This window comes from Delphinus delphis, chromosome 3 (genome assembly GCF_949987515.2).
Source record: "Delphinus delphis chromosome 3, mDelDel1.2, whole genome shotgun sequence".
In the NCBI taxonomy this organism is placed as follows: Eukaryota; Metazoa; Chordata; class Mammalia; order Artiodactyla; family Delphinidae; genus Delphinus; species Delphinus delphis.
In genome coordinates, this window is record NC_082685.1 from 90,087,945 (window position 1) to 90,111,090 (window position 23,146).

Genomic DNA, 23,146 nt, shown 5'->3' on the forward strand with positions numbered 1-23,146 from the left:
ATACTTTATGTCAACTCACTGTAATTATGTCTTATTTATTTTATTTTATAATCAACCCCCCATGGGATAGTTAACACATCAAATTGATGATAGCACCTTACAATGACCATAAGCTGGCAGCTTATCAAATTATTTTGTTTGTTGAGATGACAGCTGGTGACAGCAAAAACCCACAGGGGCCCTTGGTTAGAAAGAAAATCAAATGAGGAAGAAAAAGTGTTAAAAGAAAGAGTCTCAAAATATCACCACTTCAAGGCTCTGGATTTGAAGCCAGTGCCATCAGACACCAGATTCTACTTACTTTACCTCTATTCTAGGCTACTTAAAAGCTGCTTACTCTTCTCCCTAATCTTCCCAAAGCCTGAAAAACACTGATTAACAAGAAATTTATTAAAGAGGATGGAAATTATTTTTTGAAATTTCAAGTCAGAAGACAAAGAGTGAGCTCACTTTGAATATAAAATTGACATTGCAATAGATAATAAACTACTTTCCCTAGACTCTCCGAAGCTGGTTTAATGGGAGCAATTTTTTAAAAGGCTGCTTTGAAGTCTATGGTATGGCTGAATGGACTGCGTCTCAGAGGTCTGACATGATTGGATATTCTTTGGTAAGACACCAATCTAGATCTGTATTCCATCAACAAAATTAGTTAGTTGTACTATCTGAATTATAGCTAAGGTTCTTTCCACCTCTACTCTACATCTGCTTGTTTCGCTATCCAAGCCTACCTAACAAACTCAAGTTCCCCAAGGAAAACACTTAAATCAGATTCACTGATGCATCATTCATTATTGCCAAAACTTAAGATTTACTTTATGAAAAAAAAATCTGTTGAGTGAATATATCTCTTTAACTAACTTGGTCTGCTTCAATTAACAACTCAAGGTCTGGGTCCTCAGTTCCTTCTTCCCTTAACCTTTGTTGCTCTTCTTGATCTTCTGCCATCAAAAAAAATACATTTTAACTTCTCAAGGCCCTTCCTTATTTCTATGCTTTCCTTATATGATATTTTCTTATATGATTTTTTAAATGTTCTGGTCTTCATATTATAGTTATTCTTGATTTCTTCTTCCTTTTTTTTTTTGTTGTTGTTCTTTATCAGTTTCTCCATGTTTTTTGGCCAACTGTTCTTATTCCCTTCCATCGTTTATTTTTGTCCTCTAATAGTTGTTCTTTCTTTCTTTGCCTTCTTAGCTCCTTTTCTCTTAAGGATCTGTATTAAACTTAGTTTCATCTGCATTTTAAGAAAAGAATACTTTCTCCACCAAAAGTATTCACACTATCACAGTTCTGGATCTTCCTCACTAAGAACACAGAGTTTAGGAGGAAAGGGTTTCTGGGGTTTCTGTATCCATCTCTTCCTGGGTATACTCAACAGGAGTATAATTACCACTTCTCATGAAGGTTTATTAGGTATATGACCTATATGTCAGCCGGATCAAGTCAGTAAATACTCGTGGCATGTGGTCAATAGAAAGTGGAAGAAACATTCAACAACCAGTTCTGAGCTGACCAGACAGAACAAGGGAATCTCTTACCCAGTTAGGCAGCTTGTTACAAGTCAGAGAAAACCCAACTTAGTCTGGTTGAAACAAGAAAGGCTAACATAAAGGAAAACTGCCTAAGTAGCAATGTCAGCAAGAACCTCTGTTCTTTCAGTCTTTGCATTGCTGTCTATGGTATTAGTTTTGTTCTAGACATGGCTCCTCTCGTGAACTCAGCAGACCCTAGGACTACATGCCCTTTGCTCACATGCAACAAAAACATGCGTTCCCAGCAAAAGATCTGATCGGACTGGTCTAGGTCACACACCTTCTTCTCAACCAGTCACTGTGGAAGGAGAAGTGGAATGCAGTGATTTCCTAATCCTACTCTATGTACTCCACCTCTGGATCCTGGGTAGACAGCTCCAGGAACCACACGGTTTCAGAGAAGCAGCAACGAGGAACTGTATTCTGGGAAGGCAACCAGCAAATGTCCACTGCACGAGGCAAAGCTGAATGCAGCTAGTGCAAAATAACAAGCTGTAATTTACTTGTTAATATATGTTCTTTTTTCCACAGAGTTATTTTGCTAATTACAAAAAAATGAGTTAACACATTTTACTTTACGAAAATAGAGTTCCTTTTTATTCTTTTATAATCAATTCCTTTAGGACTCTTTCTGAGAATGTTCACCCCAACAGTTACCTATTATTATTATTAAATAATTTAAATGTTTTTACTGTAAAATAATGAGAAGAAGAAACACAATAATAACAAACTACAACAAACTATTATTTGAGAAAATAATGATATTTTTGTAGGAGAAGAGTGCTTAAAGACTAATTAGTTTGGGCTTCCCCCGTGGTGCAGTGGTTGAGAGTCTACCTGCTAATGCAGGGGACACAGGTTCGAGCCCTGGTCTGGGAAGATCCCACGTGCCGCGGAGCGGCTAGGCCCGTGAGCCACAACTACTGAGCCTGCGCGTCTGGAGCCTGTGCTCCGCAACGGGAGAGACCGCGATAGTGAGAGGCCCGTGCACCGCGATGAAGAATGGCTCCCACTTGCCATAACTAGAGAAAGCCCTCTCACAGAAATGAAGACCCAACACAGCCAAAAATAAAAAAAAAAGACTAATTAGTGAATTTTTTTTAAAATATTTATTTATTTGGTTGTGCCGGGTCTTACTTGCAACAGGTGGGCTCCTTAGTTGTGGCATGCAAACTCTTAGTTGTGGCATGCATGTGGGATCTAGTTCCCTGACCAGGGATCAAGCCCAGGCCCCCTGCACCACCAGGGAAGTCCCATGAATATTTTTAAAAAGTAATATAATGCCACTTTAAACAAATATACAGGAAAAATCACTTTTAAAAGTGAGAAGAGAAAGAAGAATCACATTTCATAAGTGAGCAACTATCACTGTTCTCTCTTATTCCCAATCTCATTATATCTCTTTTTACTAAGTACTAAATAAAGACCTTATAAAATTAAAGGCCAGGACACTAATAACTAAACACACAGAAGAGTAATTTGCCTGGTCATTTGTGGATGGGCAGGGGTGAGGAGGTGAGGGCCAATTTGACAACAGTAGTTATTTATAGATACTTAGACCATACACGGGTATTGTATTCAAATAAATGCATGCCAATCCTTAGTCCTTCAAAAAGACCACGTGTATTTTCTTAGAGCTTCCGAATGTCAATTTCAAAAGAATTCTCCCCAATACGTAGAATACCTTTATTTTCTCAGTACTTTAAAATAGAAGAAAGAAAAGAAAAATAGAATGTTATCTGCAACAATGAGTCATCAGCCACTGCAGCTCTACAACACCCAGGTCTTCCCCTGTCTCTGCAGCCCTTCAAAAGAGGAAGACTATCTTTTAATGACGCACATAAATCCCTGCACTGCCTGGCTGAAAAGCATAATTAATTCTGGCCTTTTTATGCTTAATGAAACACCTTGCTCACATGACAGCGGTGGGTTTGAGCTTCTCGTGTATACCTAAAATAGGGAAAGCCCCAGCAACAACCCAGTTCTACTCAAAATGCTGTGTAAGTCACGGTGGTATGAATTCTGCTACTACTTCAAAATATATCTCTCATGACAAGCAAATCACTCTAAAGAAAACTCACAATCAACCACCTGCATGAACAGTTTTTTTTAAACTTTTAAAAGTATGGAATGTTTTATTTTTCGAATTCTTGGCAGTAAACACATGCTTTTACTTCTCAACTTGTGGCTGCGATAGAAGGGTATTTAAACAACCTAATCTCTTAGATGCAGCTGCTCAATATCATTTCCCTTTATTAGAATAATTTTTCATATTTTAATATACACTTACATGCTGCATTTCGAAGGCTATTACTCCACTGAGAATTTCAAAACAAATTTTCAAGGTTACATTTCAAAACACAAATAATATGGGTAAACTTTTTAGAAAGAAATTTAACTGAAAGATTTACCTTAAAAAATTTACTCCTCTTTATAATATTCAATTATTCTAGCCCTATTTGAGGACTCTTGAAAGCAAATGCCTACTTTTCAAACACGTTACTACTGCTGTAAATGCAGTTTCTTTGCTTTAATTATAGAATGTATACAGAACATGTGAATAATGAAATAAGAATTCCTCTCACCTGTTTGGGAGTAACCCCAGGCATGCGAATATCCAATGCAAAATCTGATGAATCAACAGGAATTACTGGTCTGGTGGTACCAAGACATTCATTAGAAAATGATCTGGTAGTTTCTTTAAACCTGAAAAAAGAAGACAATTTCAATATCCTTGAACATAATGGTATCTTATGCTCATCTGGATTGAGAAAGGGAAAAAAAAAAAGGAATTCTATGACTTTAAAGATTGTTGATTTAGACCCAATGAAAAGATGTAATAACCACATAACATTCTATAATATTCTCAGAACTGCATTGTGTAGTTCAAGAGCAATATATACCCAACTTGAGAGCAAAATATAATCAAAGCAACCTACATTTAAAACTTAATTCAATAAAAATTTGTCAAATATACATTTGTTTCTAGTTAATGAAAGTACAGTATAAATAAATTATAATTATCACAGGCCTGTCAATCCTCTAATGGCAGAAATATTAACTACAAGCCAGTAAGTGATTATTTTATGAATGTCCAGTATTACTAGTCAGCAACAAAAAACCAACAGTAATATTGCTAGGAGGTGGAGTTTTATGGGGGTGGGGGGAAGACTGTGATGTGAATTACAAATGTACAGGTGCATAAATATTTAACATAGTAATTATGAGGAGTGTGTATACAGCTCAATGTTTTCTCGTGAGCTATTACAGTCCATGATCTGCTTCTCCCCACCAGTTACCTACCTTTATATTTTATTCTTCGGGCTGTTATAAACAAGAAGGCATTCAAGTCTAAACGACTATACTGTAGTTTCTGAAATATCTCCCCAAGAGGGAGTGATTAGTATTGGAAATCACAACTTCTAAGTGGAGTTTTGAAAGCCAGTGCAGCTTGGCTACAAAACAGTGGGCTTTTTCTGCAAGGGGGACTTTTACAAGAAGTTATTGTGCTAAAATTCCAAGTGATTCCAGCAAAGTTAATCAACCATGTATATTTCTCCAACACTCCGGTTCATAAGTGATTACATTTTTCAGGAGCATGCACAGAAACCATCCAAACATTTCGCCTGTTTAAAAACAAAAACAAACACCCACCTCTTAAAGACAGAAAGTGGGCTTCTGAAATCCAAACAGCTGCTTTGAAAAACAAGGAGGAGAACTAGCAGGCTACGAAAGCCAGCCATGGCCACGCCGCTCCGGCCCCGCCGGGAGGACCCGGCAGCGCAGCGCTGGGCTGGGGCCGGCGGTCGGGCAGCGGCGCCGCCAGCAGCCGCTACTTCATGGCCGGGGAGCGGCGGGCGTCCGGCGACAGCCACACACCATCTGCCTGCGAGAGCTGCGAGGTGTCTGGATCAAGAGCCGCAGGCAGAACCCCGTGGGAAGGCGGTACTTTTGTCAGGTCCGCAAGCGGAAGCTCTCCTCCCTTCAGAGCTGCTTTCTGCCCTGGTGCTGGGGCTAGACGTGAGTGTTCCTTATCACTCGGGGATGACAGGGACTGTGAGGGATATCACACAAACCCGCGTCAGTCATCATTCAGAACCTGCAAAAATAGAAGCAGATAATGGATGACTAACACGTTACAGCATTTGTGCTCAGCAAATCCCAGCTGAGGTTCTTCAATACATTAGTAGTTTCACAAGCTTGAGCCCAAGCCTGGTGAAAATGCTGGTCTGTTGATCTCCCTCCCCCAAGATCAGCCCCCAAGATTTCAAAAACCCCCATAGCCCCTGTTCTGCCTTTTCCTCTTTCCTCCTCCCTCACACCCACTCTCTCCTTTTCTCTTCTACTTCTTTCCCCCTTTTACCTCACAACCACCCCAGGCTCCGGATTTCTTCTCCTTACTTCCTATGTCACTCCCTTCTATTATCAAAAATGCACTTAATACCTCTGCTGAATGTAAACAAAGATACTCACACAAATGATAGGCTAAGGCACAAGAAAAGGAAAAAAAGAAACTAAGGCACAGACAAAGCACTTGGATACAACAGTAATCAGAAAGAAAAAGACTTTGAGAACAAAGGCATGTTTACATATATGCATCACAGAGCTATAGATCCAAGAAGAAAGATACCCTCTGCCAAGAATGATCACCACAGAAGTAATTGCTGAAGTTCTCAGAATTGCTTTAAAACAAATCAAAAATCCATAGCTAACACAATATATGAAATGTAAGCACCTACTAAAAAATCCTGCATCTAATATACAAAGTAATAATTCCTTACTTACAAGGCATGCCTCCCAAAAGATATTCTTTCCTGAATAAGGTTTGGAGACTTACAATGCAATACAATTAGAAGCAGTAAGGAGAATCTCAGCTGGCTCCCACATGAATTTTATGTACAAAGGATATGATCAAAACCTTTACATTAATATAAATGACAGGCCATACGGAACTAATGCAACATCTCAACATTTTGTCAAGAGGACTCAACTAGGCTAAATTTTAAAATATTTGTGTTTAGACTTTACTCTTGTTCTGAATATATTTCAGACTATGTATCAAGTATGTACATTTTAGCAAGGTATTATTTTAAAATGTATCATTCACAATATAAAAATACATTCAAAGGAAAAGATGTCTTAAAGTTCTATTTTAATCAGTAATTATAAACATGATTTGGTGAATCACAAATAAATCCATTGGCTAGATGAATAACAGTTAGAAGCAAAAATCAGTAAGATCATTAGAAGTGCTCTACAATAATAAGTTAGCCTCTAAATCATCCTCTGGAAATCACAAGATACTGAAGCTAATCTAAACAAAACAAAACAAACAAAAAATCAAACAAACACTAAGCTAAAACAAACAAAAAAGCATGACCTAAACTTTAAGTCAGCGGAGTTCATGGTCATTGCTTTCTAGAAGAAACATACCTTACACCAAATATAAATAAAACAGGATTGAATATCCAACCTATCCAAGGGTGCTTGAGGCTCACCAGCAACCAAGAACCACAGTTAATTTACACAAGCAATGACATTTTTAAAAGACTGATGATATTTGTTTGAACTTTCTCTTTGGCTTGCTATGTGAGCTTTCAGAACAAAAGCCTTTAGTTTTGTCTGAATTCTGTGGGTAAAAGAAAGAACTTATGGGGGAAGAGAAACAACTGGCCTGAAGGCTATGCTATTGCTTTTGTTTACAACAAAATATAATCCTGTAAAATGACAAGGCTTAACATTCCCTGAAGTTCTTCTTTTTCTTTAAATATATATGAAGAAGGGATTATATTTTATTATTTCATGCAGAACAGGATTCAAGGACAGTCCTTTTTCTAGTTGGCAGGGAGATTTGCTATTACACAAACACTTGAAAACAAATTTAGTATTAAAATTCTCTAAAAGGAACACATCCTTAAGTACTAGTCTTCGAAAAAAATTCCACTTATCCCTCTGATTGATTTTATTACCTTTGATGTCCCTGAACCGCCCACTAAAAGAAAAGGGAACTGAAGTTGTGGGTAAAAGCAAAGTTGCTACTTGCAGCCATGAACAGAACAAAAGGTCTTACAGAAATGAAAGCTAATTATGCTTTTTGGTTCTTGATGCCTTGTAAACTAAAGACAAAATACAAATCATCATATGAAAAAAATCATGTCTAATCATTTCATTTGTTATTTTACAATGACTGATAATTGTGGAATATATGTGTGTGTGTATGTATGTGTGTATATATATATATATAATATTCAAATCTTAGTATTCTTGTTTAGGATAAAAAAATTCAACATAGATTTCCTTGAGATAATTCAAAAAAACACACTTAATTTCATATTTTGTACAAAATATTATAATATATTTTGGAATTTTATAAAATGAATAAAAGTAAAGAGAATGTAGTCTATTAAGGGAGATCCTCATCTTCTCACAAGTAATATAAGGTAAGTTTAGAATGTACTATTCCCGTGAGAGTACTATAAAAGGGACTCAGGGAATTTTGAGGAAGGAAAGATCATTTCAATCTTCAAGAGGAGGGTAAGAAAAAAGAGAAAGGTAAAGCAGTCTTCACTGGAAGAGGTGGTTCTGAGCAAGAGCCTGAATGTGGTTGGGTTTCCGCTGTGAGCGACGGAGAGTGTGTATTCCAAGTGCAGGGCACAGGAGCCCAAATGGGGAGCAGAGGATGTTTGAAAAACGAGTAATAAAGGTTCTGCCTCCTAGACTCAAGCTGCAGACCCAGATTTACTATTTTATTTGTAATACAAAGCAAATATTCTGTTTACACATTATAAATAAATTCTTAGTAAGAATGATGTATAGTTCATACCTGTACAAATATTAATTCCAGGAGCCTAGTAAGGAGGACCATAAAACTCATTTGGCTTTTACAAAGTGAGCAGTCCATTCTTTTCCATTTTTATTTGAAAAAAGAAAAAAACCCAAAAAGATAGTTTAAATTTGTAATTGATCAAAGAATCAAATAAATATATTGGCCATTCACTTACTGATTCATTTATCAACAAGAAAGAACCATTATAACATTGAGGCTGACAGCTTGTAAATTGAAGAAAAACTTCCTGGACTCCTGGCTCCACCGCTGACTAGCCCTGTGAAACTGGGCAAGTACTTAGCCTCTCTTTGCCTCAACTTCCTCATCTGCAAAATGGAAATAATCCTACCACCTATCTCATAGGCTTGTTAGAAGGAATAAATGAATTCATATCCTTAGAACAACACCAGACACATAATAAATGTTTGCTATTACTGTTGCTGCAACAAATATTTACTGAATGCCTAGGACTATCTTAATGTTGGGAATGGTGATAATCAAGACAGATAAAGTTTCCACTCATAGAGATTACTTTCTAGTGGGGGAAAAAACAAATGAAAATAATGACCAAATTATTGATTTCATTTTCTTTCAAGGAGATTTTATGTGGCTTCCTACAATGACTTATGATTAAACTGATTAAAGGATGCATATCCATTCACTTAGAAATTCAACTCTAGGAATTTATTCTTGGGCAAAAATAGAACAAGGGCACAAACATGTTTATGAGGATATTTACTAACATTGTTTATAATAACAGATAACTGGATGTTTATAATAGCAAGGAACTGGAATCAATTTAAATGCCATCAATAAAAGATTGGTAAAATTTGGGGGGTGGTACCATATATCCCTTAAAAAAGGACAGGTGGGGCTTCCCTGGTGGCACAGTGGTTGAAGAGTCCGCCTGCCGATGCAGGGGACACAGGTTCGTGCCCCAGTCAGGGAAGATCCCACATGCCGCAGAGCGGCTGGGCCCGTGAGCCATGGCCGCTGAGCCTGCGTGTCCGGAGCCTGTGCTCCGCAACGGGAGAGGCCACAACAGTGAGAGGCCCGCATACCGCAAAAAAAAAAAAAAAAAAAAAAAAAAAAAGGACAGGACAGGTGGATCTATTTTTATAGGCGAGGTCATATTCCATGACACATTGTTTTCTTTTTACATAATTTTAAAAAATGTTTAAACAATCTCAAACTTGTAGAAATGTTGCAAGTACAGTACAAAAAACTTTTTTTTCTTTAATCATTTGAGAGTAACCAATTGCTGACCTGATGTCTCATTACCCCTGAATTCTTTAGTGTGTAATTCCTAAAGTATATCTACTATATAACCACATGATATTTGTTTGAACTTTTGCTTTGGCTTGCTATGTGAGCTTTCAGAACAAAAGCCTTTAGTTTTGTCTGAATCCTGTGGGTAATAAAAATATTCACATTGACACATTACTATCATCTAATCCTCAGTCTCCAAACTTTGCCAGTTGTACCAATAGTATCCCTTATGGCAAAAGAATCAAGTTCAGAATGGACAATTGCATGTAAAGTTGTCAAGTCTCTACTTAGTCTCCTTCACTCCAGGACAGTTTCTGTCTTTAAATTTTATGCCCTTGACTCTATTGAAGATTGCAGGCCAGTTATTTTGCAGAATGCCTCTCAATTAGTGTTTGTTTTCTGCTTATTAGGACTAGATTCAGGTTGTGCATCTCTGCCAGGAATATCACAGAAGTGACGCTGTGTTCTTTTCACTGCATCTATATTAGTTGCCCATAGCTGCATATCAAATTACTCCAAAACTTAATAGTTGAAAACAATAAACATTCTCTTGCATAGTTTCTGTGCATCGGGTAAAGAAGTAGCTTAGCTGGGTGATTCTCTCATGAGATTTCAAGCAAGATGTTGGCAATGGCTGCAGTCATCTGAAGGCTTGACTGGGGCTGGAGAATTTGCTTGCATGATGGCTCACTCACAAGGCTGGCAAGTTAGTGCTGGCTGTTGGCAAAAACAACATCTCCTCACTATGTGGCCCTCTCTCTAGGGCTGCTTGAGTGTCTTTACAACACAACAGCTGGCTTCTCCGAAAGTAAGCAATATTTTTTGGGACTAAGCATCAGAAGTCACATACCATCACTTCTATAATATGCTATCCATTACACAAGTTGGCCAAACTCAGCATGGATGAAGTCTACCCCAGGGCATGAATGCTAGGTGATGAGAAGCTGGCTACCACAGCATCTTATTAGGTGGCTTGCAATTTTGATTTGTCCCACTACTGATGATGTTAACTTTGATCATTTAATTAAGGTGACATCTTCCAGGCTTTTCCACAGTAAAGTTACCATTTTTCCCTTTTTAATTAATATTTTTTGGTGGAGAGGTTATTTATTGACTTATGAATATTCCATTTCTCATCAAACTTTCATTTTATTCATTTATTTATTATTTCATAATGGTCGCAGAGTTTCTTATTTTATTCAGTGGGTTTTAATCTGTTACTAACTTTATTTACTTCACTTACTTTGATGCTCAAATTATCTCAGTTGTGACTCCTTTAAGCTAGCTTTTGTGTCCTTTTGACATGTCCCATCATCCTTTGAGCACTTCCTTGCTTTCTGTGCCCCCTCTCATCTGGGCTAAAAACCCTCCACCAGGCCTTGCTTTTTGTGTTTTTCATTCCACTTGGCCTTTGCGGACACCTTACACTGGGCTGCCTACACACATGGATGCCCTCCTCACCCTGCTTGGGCCATGACATCCCATGCCAGGCCACCCGTCCTGAACGCCTACCTTGCTCTGCCCCACATAACAGCTCTAGGACTGAATTTTTCAGGAAGAGAAAAGAAAGGCATTAACTTTAAAAAATCAAATTATAGAACAGTATACACATGTATTTAAAATTCTGAAGTAATATAACTCAATTAGATTTCCAATGGTCTTCAATGGGAATAGGTTAAAAAAAAAAGAAGGGGGGATGTTCACTGTCCATTTATATGCTTTTGCAGTCTTTTAACTTTCACAAGCTTATATTACTTTTGTAGCCAGAAGAAAACAGGGATATTTATACACATACATATTTATATTTAAAATACTGAATGTGATTCCACAGATTTCAATTTATGTGTTAATTTCTATCTGAGTTTAGGTTGTGTTTTGAAATATAACTAACTCTCCTTCTTTTCCTTGGCAAGAACTTTACAAACTAAATTTTATGGTAGTTATAGCTGTAATGCAGAGTTCCTCAAACTCAGCACTAGCAACATTTTGAGCTGAATAATTCTCTGTTGCAGAGGACTGTCTTGTTCCTTACAAGATGTCTAACAGCATCTGTGGACTCTACCCACTAGATTCCAGTTGCACTCCCTGCAGTGTGACAACCAAAATGTCTCCAGACATTGCCAAATATCTTCTAGAAGGTCAAATCAAAAATCGCCCTTGTTGAAAACCACTGTTGTAATATGGTTCATCAAGATAAAGCTTAATTTAAATAAAATGATATAATTACACCTGAATCATTATAAATCAATTATACTTCAATTTTTTAGGTGATATAATTCCTTTAAATACATATAATGAGATATAAATGGATTTTTTTGGTTTTTTTATAAATTTATTTATATTATTTATTTTTTTGGCTGCGTTGGGTCTTCGTTGCTGCATGAGGGCTTCAGTAGTTGTGGCTCGTGGGCTCTAGAGCACAGGCTCAGTAGTTGTGGTGCACAGGCTTAGTTGCTCCATGGCACGTGGGATCTTCCCAGACCAGGGCTCGAACCTGTGTCCTCTGCAGTGGCAGTCTGCGCCACCAGGGAATTCTCTATAGACTGATTTTTAAAAGTGCTTGCAGGGACTTCCCTGGTGGCACAATGGTTGAGCATCCACCTGCCAAGGCAGGGGACACGGGTTCGAGCCCTGGTCCGGGAAGATCCCACATGCCATGGAGCAACTAAGCCCGTGTGCCACAACTACTGAGCCTGTGCTCTAGAGCCTGCTCGCCACAACTACTGATCCCACGTGCCACAACTACTGAAGCCCACGCACCTAGAGCCTGTGCTCTGCAACAAGAGAAACCACCGCAATGAGAAGCCCACGCACTGCAATGAAGAGTAGCCCCTGCTCGCCACAACTAGAGAAAGCCCATGCGCAGCAACAAAGACCCAACGCAACCAAAAAAATAAATAAAATTTAAAAAAGATTCCACATTAAAAATAAATAAATAAATGAATAAAAAGTGCTTGCAAATATGGAACTTCTAAAGAATGGGAAAAGAATATTCATAACAGCAAGTAACATTTATCGACTTATACGCCAGATGTTGACCTTATGCGTTATTATCTCACTGAATTCTTATGACTTTTAAGTACCAGTTATTATTCCCATTTTATAGATAACAGATCTAAAGCTTAGGAAAATTAACTAACTTGCTCTGATTACACAACAGTAGAGTAGGGATTTAAATCCTGGCTTGCAGCCTCCAGAATCTATCCTCTCAACGCATATTCTTCAACATAAAACAAACTCTCTACATTCTTAGGGGATGTTTTCTTCAAGTTCAACAAAAAGCAAATCCTCTGAATATCATTTTATTGTGAAGTAACAACAGCCAATGTGATCGAGCAATTACTATATGCCAGGCACTGTACTAATAAGCACTATATACAGATTAGCTCATCTGAATCCTTACAGCAACTCTATGAAATTTGTACCATTATCATTCCCACTTTACTGAAGTGAAAACTGGACACACAGAGTATTGGTAACTTGCCCACAGAACACAGCCAAAATATAAACACAGGCAATCTGATGTCACAGTTAAAGCCCTCACCTGCTCAGCAATAAATGTAACCTAGTCTCTTTTTTCATTCATATATTAGGAAGCATTAACACTTCCTCTACAACCTTACAAACATAACTCATTTAGCTAACTCAGAAAGAACAAATTGAAGATCTATGACAAGGGTCTAAATCTAGTCCCCAAAGTAGATTTTGTTTAGCTTGCAAGAATTTTTCCTAACTCTTCCCTTGAATTTGAATTCTGAGTAAACATTTCAAAATGAAAAGATTTCACATAAAAAGTGTCTCTTGAACAGTTGTAAAAAATCTGGCATCACTGGACCCATATCTCCACATGGGAACAATTAGTTCCCTCTGCTCCCTATGTATTCCCAGATCCTGAGGCCAAGGGTACTTGTTTTAACTGACACTCAACACTGAGGTGCAGTTTTATCTGTCCATTTGTTTTGTTGTCGTTTTTTACATCTGGCCAGTTTTTCTCATTAACATTACTAGCTATACCCTAAAGTCATTTGTGTTGTGACCCCAGAGGTGCACCCTTTCTTTATGTAAGAAGGTAAACTTCACCCTACACATAGCATAGCGTTTGCCACACTCAGATATACTAAGTTGCTACTTCTTTTCTTTCCTTTTCTCTTCTTTCCTTTTCTTCCTTTCTTTGTTTTTTAAGTCTCTCTTTTAGCAAGGCACACGAAATTGAATGGCATTTTCTGCACGTGGGTTTGTTTGAGATTCATCTCTTCTAACAGGTAGTCAATTTGAAGTATTCTTCCCTTGTAAGTCAAAATTGGCTAGGTACCTATTAGAATATATAAGGTTAAACAACCTCAGGGGTACCATTCAGCATATGATTCTACTGCAATAAGAACTTGCCAACGGTAACAAATTTTACTTATTCATTTTTTTGGTTGCCATGATCCGTACCAGATGGCCTTTAAATATGTCCATTAGTCATCAAATTGTTCAGTCCTGTAAATATTTCTGTGGGGGAAAAAACAAGAGACATTATTCTTAATTAAGTTTCTCAACTTTGACTAATTCAAATGTTACTTCATAACACATGAATCTAAATTCAGTGCTAGCATACTTCAGTGTAAGATAAAACAGATCCCTGTGTTCCAGTCAGCACACATCCTTTTGTACTAAGGATGCACTGGAAGTTCTCAAGAGACTAGTGCACTGCACAGGAGAGCATTAACCGTTACTGATGATGTCAGAGAGGTAGAATGGCTCCTTTGCATGTGACTCATTTGCCTACCAGTAGCTTTTTTTAAATTTATAAACGTGACAAAGAATTCAGTTTCATAAGTAGAGCACAAAACACTTCTGCAGCTATAGCTGCCTTCTCCTTTAAATATTCTTGTTGAGTTGGGGGTGCAGGCCATGAGCCTAGTCCTGCAGTCATTTAGCAAGGTGGGGATTTCTGTCCTAACTTACGGAGTAAGTTAGAGATGAGGGCCTGAACTTATAGGCTATCTCCATAATATGCCAATTCAAAAATTAATAAACTCTCTTCTTCCTCTTCAGTGAAGTTTTTGAGGAACTGGTTTGAAACTAATATCCAAGACTTGACTAAATTTCAAAAGTCTGTTTGTTTGTTTTTTTAATAAAGCATGAATCACTGGCTGATATAAGTACTGAAAGATCTTTCCATTACCTTTGTAATGCTTCCTTTGTGGGTCTGTGCATTATTATTTTCTGCTATTTTCAAGAGGAAGTTGTTATTGAATGAAGGATGGTAGGGTGCCACATTTAAGAGCAAATATTCAGTGCCAGGCACTGGGCTTGGATGGATGTGGTCAGAAGGCGGGGATCTGCCTTTCCTTCTGTCTTTCTTGCAACTAATCAACATACTTTTTAATGAGATGTCCTCTTTTGTAGGGATTTTTTTTCCTGTTTATACTTCCACATCCTTAGGCAGAGTTATTCCCGAAGCATTTCAAGACATATTTTGTTAAATGCCTCCCTATGACTTCAGAGGCAGGAGTTATTAACTACACATGAACGTGGCTCAGATCCAGAACATGCAGTTACAAAATAAATATCCTCTTTCTTGATAAGTAAAATCTACAGGAAATGTCTACATTTTCACTCCAAAATTACACTGAACTTTATCTTTTGTGTCGTGTGTTGTTCACATAGAAGCATTTTCTCCCATAGCAGAATCAAATTTTCAAGTGATTCTTATGTTTTCCATTTCAAATGTTCAAATACTTACAGTAAAATGCCCATAAACATACCCCTTGCTATAATAAAAGTTTTGGTATCCTTGTCTTTAAGCCTCTCAGCTGTATAATTATAGTACTTAAAGTGGAATCTACAATCATATAATGTTATTGTATAATTGAAAACCTTATGGGAAATTTTCCTAAAGATCGTGAAAGAATGTTAAAACATTCTCTCATTTATATAATTCTGTTCAACTGAGTTTACAGTAACCTAGAGGGCTTCTATAAAATATACACTATACACTGCCCCCTCAATCCATCTCAACTATATAATTTGAAAGCCATTAACAAAAGAAACACAGTTGCTTAAAAACATTTTAATGTTTTTTATTTTGGGGTATACAAGCTATAATAAAATACAGCTTAATCATAACAAGACTATTTGAATTTTTAAATATGCAATTCAGCACTGAAACAAGCACGATGTACTGAGTAGCTTATATTCAAATATTTTAACTTCTCATCTATAATAATAACAGTTTTCTTTGATCAGTGTCCCCAAACTCCCCATGAACTATCAATTCAGAGCTTCATAATTTTCTTCTGGCTCAAAAGGATCAAAGCATTCTTATGTTTGCTAGAAGTCTTTGATACTGCTGCACAAACAGGTGGTGAATTTATTTCATAGTTATTAAACTGTTTCTTGCTGTCTTGAGCTTAGGAAGAAGTGGTTTATTTTAACAAGGTGCTTACAGACTGGCTTTCCCTTCCCCAGTTTTTAATCTTCTTTACGAAGTTTCCCACAGTGATGTGCACTACACCATGGAAATGAAATAAGAGCTGAAAAAAAGATGAGGGCCATGCTCCTCTGGGTGTGAAAGAACACACTGGATGCCATCCCTGTTGCATCACTCCAAGAAGTGAGGCCCAAGCATGCCCAGTAGATCTTGCTCACCTTCTATCTCCATTACTGAAGTTATATGACCTAACCTTGAGTTTTATCATCAAAAAAGTTGAATTTTTAATAACAATTATCATTGAAGAGTTAGGGGAAAAAAAAGCATTGAAACCCACAAACTTAAACACTCTTTCTAACATTAAAAGTAAGAGCAAAAATAGTAATTCTATACATGATACAAAGGATAATGAGAGATTACTACAAGCAACTATATGCCAACAAAATGGACAACCTGGGAAAAAATGGACAAATTCTTATAAAAGCACAACCTTCCAAGACTGAACCAGGAAGAAATAGAAAATATAAACAGACCAATCACAAGCACTGAAATTGAAACTGTGATTAAAAATCTTCCAACAAACAAAATCCCAGGACTAGATGGCTTCACAGGCGACTTCTATCAACATTTAGAGAAGAGCTAACACCCATCCTTCTCAAACTCTTCCAAAATATAGCAGAGAGAGGAACACTCCCAAACTCATTCTATGAGGCCACCATCACCCTGATACCAAAACCAAAGACGTCACAGAAAAAGAAAACTACAGGCCAACATCACTGATGAACATAGATTCAAAAATCCTCAACAGAATACTAGCAACAGAACCCAACAGCACATTAAACGGATCATACACCATGATCAAGTGGAGTTTATCCAAGGAATGCAAGGATTCTTCAATATACACAAATCAATCAATGTGATACACCATATTAACAAATTGAAGGATAAAAACCATATGATAACCTCAATAGATGTAGAAAAAGCTTTTGACAAAATTCAACACCCATTTATGATAAAATCCCTCCAGAAAGTAGGCATAGAGGGAACTTACCTCAACATAATAAAGACCATATATGACAAACCCACAGCCAACATCATTCTCAATGGTGAAAAACTGAAACCATTTCCACTAAGATCAGGAACAAGACAAGGTTGCCCACTCTCACCACTATTATTCAACATAGTTTTGGAACTTTTAGCCACAGCAATCAAGAAGAAAAGGAAAAAAAAGGAATCCAAATCGGAAAAGAAGTAAAACTGTCACTGTTTGCAGATGACATGATACTATACATAGAGAATTCTAAAGATGCCACCAGAAAACTACTAGAAATAATCAATGAAGTTGGTAGAGTAGCGGGACACAAAATTAATGCACAGAAATCTCTTGCATTCCTATACACTTATGATGAAAAATCTGAAAGAGAAATTAAGGAAACACTCCCATTTACCATTGCAACAAAAAGAATAAAATACCTAGGAACAAACCTACCTAAGGAGACAAAAGACCTGTATGCAGAAAACTATAAGACACTGATGAAAGAAATTAAAGATGATACCAACAGATGAAGAGATATACCATGTTCTTGGATTAGAAGAATCCACATTGTGAAAATGACTACACTACCCAAAGCAATCTACAGATTCAACGCAATCCCTATCAAGCTACCAAATGGCATTTTTCACAGAACTAGAACAAAAAATTTCACAATTTATATGGAAACACAAAAGACCCCTAATAACCAAAGCAACCTTGAGAAAGCAAAACGGAGCTGGAGGAATCAGGCTCCCGGACTTTAGACTATGCTACAAAGCTACAGTAATCAAGACAGTATGATACTGGCACAAAAACAGAAATATAGATCAACGGAACAGGACAGAAAGCCCAGAGATAAACCCTCGCCACCTATGGTCAACTAATCTATGTCAAAGGAGGCAAGGATATACAATGGAGAAAAGACAGTCTCTTCAATAAGTGGTGCTGGGAAAACTGGACAGCTCCATGTAAAAGAATGAAATTAGAACACTCCCTAACACCACACACAAAAATAAACTCAAAATGGATTAAAGACCTAAATGTAAGGCCAGACACAATCAAACTCTTATAAGAAAACATAGGCAGAACCCTCTATGACATAAATCGCAGCAAGATCCTTTTTGACCGACCTCCTAGAGAAAGGGAAATAAAAACAAAAATAAACAGATGAGACCTAATGAAACTGAAAAGCATTTGCATAGCAAAGGAAACTATAAACAAGATGAAAAGACAACCCTCAGAATGGGAGAAAATATTTGCAAATGAAGCAACTGACAAAGGATTAATCTCCAAAATATACAAGCAGCTCATGCAGCTCAATATCAAAAAAGAAAACAACCCAATCCAAAAATGGGCAGAAGACCTAAATATACATTTCTCCAAAGAATATATACAGATTGTCAACAAACACAAGAAAAGATGCTCAACATCACTAACCATTAGAGAAATGCAAATCAGAACTACAATGAGGTATCACCTCACACTGGTCAGAATGGCCATCATCAAAAAGTCTACAAACAATAAATGCTGGAGAGGGTGTGGAGAAAAGGGAAGCCTCTTGCACTGTTGGTGGGAATGTAAATTGATACAGCCACTATGGAGAACAGTTTGGAGGTTCCTTAAAAAGCTAAAAATAGAACTCCCACATGACCCAGCAATCCCACTATTGGGCACATACCCTGAGAAAACCATAATTCAAAAAGAGTAATGTACCACAATGTTCATTGCAACACTATTTACAATAGCCAGATCATGGAAACAACCTAAGTGTCCATCGACAGATGAATGGATAAAGAAGATGTGGCACATATATACAATGGAACATTACTCCACCATAAAAAGGAACGAAATTGAGTCATTTGTAGTGAGGTGAATGGACCTAGAGTCTGTCATACAGAGTGAAGTAAGTCAGAAAGAGAAAAACAAATACCATATGCTAACACATATATATGGAATCTGAAAAGAAAAAGAAAAATGTTTCTGAAGAACGTAGGGGCAGGACAGGAATAAAGACGCAGCCATAAAGAATGGAATTGAGGACACGGGGTGGGGGGGAAGGGTAAGCTGGGACAAAGTGAGAGAGTGGCATTGGACATATATACAAAACCAAATATAAAACTGATAGCTAGTGGGAAGCAACTGCATAGCACAGGGAGACCAGCTTGGTGCTTTATGACCACCTAGAGGGGTGGGATAGGGACGGTGGGAGGGAGATGCAAGAGGGAGGGGATATGGGGATATACGTGTATATATATATAGCTGATTCACTCTGTTATACAGCAGAAACTAACACAACAATGTAAAGCAATTACACTCCAATAAAGATGTTAAAAACATACAATAAAAAACAAAAAAACAGTAATTCTGCAAAAATAGAACTAAAATCTTAACTTATATCATTTGAAATATGTGCCACTAATCAGGAATAACAATTTATGTTTCAAGGGAATTACCACTGTTACATCAAGATTATTACAAAATATTTACTGGGTACCAGCACTGACAGGTATTTTATGTCATGGCTCAAGTTTTTGTTGCACGACTTAAGGAAACTATATAGAGGCAGGTTTGTAGAACCAACAGCCCAAAGAAATTAGCAGTGGAGGTAAATAACACACATTCATATTCCAAAAGCAGTTAGACATTTTCTTAGAACAAACAAATATAAAATGGTAGACCCAACTAGGTGCTTGGGATTTAAATAAGACAAATGGATTCTTATTAGTAATACTTGCCTATCTCTTTATAGGAGTATTGACAAGAAATGTACCTTATTGTCGCTAAAGCATTTTAAAGATGAAATGTGCTCTATGACTACTAAGTACTACACAAATACTAACTGTTAAATGAGTAATCAGTTTTACTACTCTTTACTTGATTCTACTGAATTTAATATTTATTCCTAAATAGAGGAATTATGTGAATTATCTTATTGGAAGATGATTCTTTTGAAAATCATTTTTTTTAGTTTTTGAAATGGAATTTTTAAAGTCAGTATATATGCATTAATTTTACTTTTTAAAAGTTTTGCTTCCCATTATGATGAATTTCTATTATCCTAAGACTAAATCTCTCAAACAGTGAAGAAGTCATGCAGATACCAAAACCTGGATCATCATACAAGTAACTCATGGCAATATGTAAAACTCTAGTGATAAAGCAAACAATGTACTTTCAGTCCAGTAATTCCACCAAAAGACTGTTACCTCTTTTGAAATGACATATTCCTAAAGATTTGGTAAAAATAGAAACCAAACAGAAAAATAGGACCTTAAGTCTTTAAATATACTATTCATAAAAGTACAAAAGGTGTAGATTTAGTAGTGATTATTTATTGTTACTTAAAAATACATCAAGGTCAACATCAAACCTTTTAAAATTCCTTTAACAAAATAAAACTATAAAATAATCAGTGGTTCCTGTAACAGCCCCGAGTTATATCAGAATATCCTTAAAAGAAGCTGGCCATTTTATCTTTCAATATGATTTTCAGGGAAATTTATGTCTCTATCAGTGCATTCAAAATTAATGGCCCATGCTTGACCGGCTGGTGATTTCCACTATCATAGTGGCCGGCAGATGACTGCTTCGTTGATTCAGGGATGGATACCAACTGGGAAGGCAGCTTCTAGATTGGTCACCCTGGCTTACATCTAGCAAAATACTGTACTGATTACTGCTCTTTTGGCATGGTGGAAATTGTATTCTATTTCATGATTTCTTCATCAATGATTAAAGAAAAGATAAGTTGAATGGCAGAGATGAAAGAATGATATTGTTAAATATGAGTGGAGTTATTCAAACATAATAGAAAAATATGCTTTAAATTATTTGATCAATTAGGTTAAGGTTAAAAAAATAAGGTAAAACTTCTTCCTCTATAAATAATAATATAGCACTAACATATGCTGTCTTTGTTCTAAGTAGGCCACAGATTTGTTTTAAGATATTAAAAAAAATACTATTAACCGTTTCATTCTGATTTAGCTGAATTAACATTTTAAGATGGCCTACTTTATTTCTTGCTCCTGAAACTTTGTAATTATCTCCTTCTCTTTTTATAAAATATCAAGTTTTCTTGCTACCAAAGAGGTCAACATCTTTTATCAGTAAGTTTTATCTTAACCAAATGCTAATTTTCAAATCAGAAAAATAAATGGATTAAGCAGTATTAATTTGCCAAAAAGAATAAAACTGTGATAAAATTTCCTTTTCATTTTGATATTTAAATCACTATCAGTATTACATTATAATGAGATAAAGGTTCATTAAGGCAGCCTTTGTTATGTAAAAACACAACACACTAGAGGGGAAATTCATTATTGAGTTACAATTATCCTCCAAGGTATACAGCAAATGAGATATCATTAAAATATTTTAGTTTAATTATGTAATGTGTTCCAATACATAATCAAAATACATATGCACACAACCTAAGCATTTTACTCACTTCTGAAACCTGAATTTTTCTCCTAATGAGAAAGTCAACATTAATAAAATTATAGAAAAATTCTAAGGAGAAGCAATCACACTTTTATGCACATAAAACAGTATTTCCTAAACTAATTGGAGAGGGCATCTGATTACTGAGCAGAATTCTCCCCACACATACAGTTTCAGTTTCTCTCAATCCTTCATTCCTATTGCTCCACACTAATCCAATCAGTACATTATTCTGCTTTTTGCTTTCCCCCAAATGAAACCCGATATTTTGAGTTTCCTGTCCCCTCACATTTTCCCCACAAATTAATTTATTTGAATCTGAGACTTAATGGTAGTCAATGGTTACTCCTGCTTTTCTTTCTACCCGTACATTTCTTTTTTCTCTATTCTTCCTATCAAAATTTCCCAAGCGTATGATTTGTGTAGGGCACCGTATCTGCTGTAACAGAGACACACCTCAGCTGCCCGCAGCTGGGTGGCACAGGAGTACTGTGCACTCAATGGCCATGTGACTTCTTTTAACCAATGAAAAGGGGACAGAAGTGAATTGTGTCAATCCAAGCTGACGTTTCAAAAGCCATTGCTAGTTCACCACACTCAGTTTTCCTGTTTCTTTCTACGTTACCCTGTGTGTCTTCTACTCAGTGACTGGTGATGTTCAGAGAGAGACTACTTCCATCAGCCTGAATCCAAACACTCCCTGAGGAAGGCAGAAGGCAAAAGAAGGAACAGTCCCCCTCACAGGGACCTGAATTTAGAAACTGTCCAAAGATGTACATGAAAAGACAATGTTAAAGCAGAAGAACTAGATAACTCTAATGGGCAAATTTAATTACTTCCCAGCTACTCAGCGGGATGGAGGGTTATGAAGTTTATACGAGTTACAGAGAAAAAAGGTTGTGTATTTCAATATACACTCCCATGCCTACACCTACCCAAGGCATTATGTTTGTGAAAGCCTCATATTCATCTCCACTTAGGAAAAAAAGCTCCTTTTTCTTTTTTTCTTTAAATCCAGTGAGAGTGGAGCATCATCCTACCTGTTCCAACATGACATACTGAATAAATATTAAGCAAATGCATGGGAGCAAGGGATGCAAAGAAATACATCACACAGTTCTCCAGGGTCTCACAGTAAAGTTTAAGAAGAACTATATATACCAAGTTTGGATATACATAAAGTTTTAGAAAAAGAAAATAAACTTTTTAAAAAGAATTTCTAAATCAAAGTACTGTAGTATGTACACATAGTTAAAAGTCAAATAGTGCTAAGATCCTACAATGAAAACAGCAGTCTTTTCCCAACTACCACAAGTCCTACTCATCACATATAACACTTTGGCACTCTTTTAGCAGACTATTCTGGTATTTACCCTCATTTTTCCAAATGTTGATGTTCTCATTGACCAATTCACAGATCTATTCATCATCTATTGGCTTCCTACTTTCGAAGATGAGGACTAAGTCTCTTACAGCCCCCCTTCCAATCCCACCAGCTTTCCAAAAGACACGCCACAATTTTTAGTAAAATCAATATTTAAATTGTTAAAGCTATATAAACACTGTTTTCCACTGAACCAAGTAACTGTCTTATGATTGTTAACTTTCTTGTACACCTTTTT

At 36.7% G+C, this 23,146-nt stretch overlaps 1 protein-coding gene across 18 annotated transcripts in view; it reads right to left on the reverse strand.

Annotated features, from left to right (window-relative positions):
- The window catches only part of PAM (peptidylglycine alpha-amidating monooxygenase), a 280,689-nt gene that overhangs the window by 145,963 nt on the left and 111,580 nt on the right, over nt 1–23,146 (reverse strand). For 14 of the 18 annotated variants that reach the window (XM_060009096.1, XM_060009095.1, XM_060009102.1 and 11 more), the window contains 3 exons: nt 14,068–14,124; nt 5,190–5,634; nt 4,121–4,241 (listed from right to left, as the gene is read on the reverse strand). In XM_060009096.1, the coding sequence (XP_059865079.1) occupies nt 4,121–4,241; nt 5,190–5,278 (210 nt within the window). In that variant the 5' untranslated portion in view covers nt 5,279–5,634; nt 14,068–14,124. The remainder of the gene's footprint in view (nt 1–4,120; nt 4,242–5,189; nt 5,635–14,067; nt 14,125–23,146) is intronic. The other 4 variants (XM_060009091.1, XM_060009085.1, XM_060009090.1 and 1 more) reach the window with 1 other exon arrangement.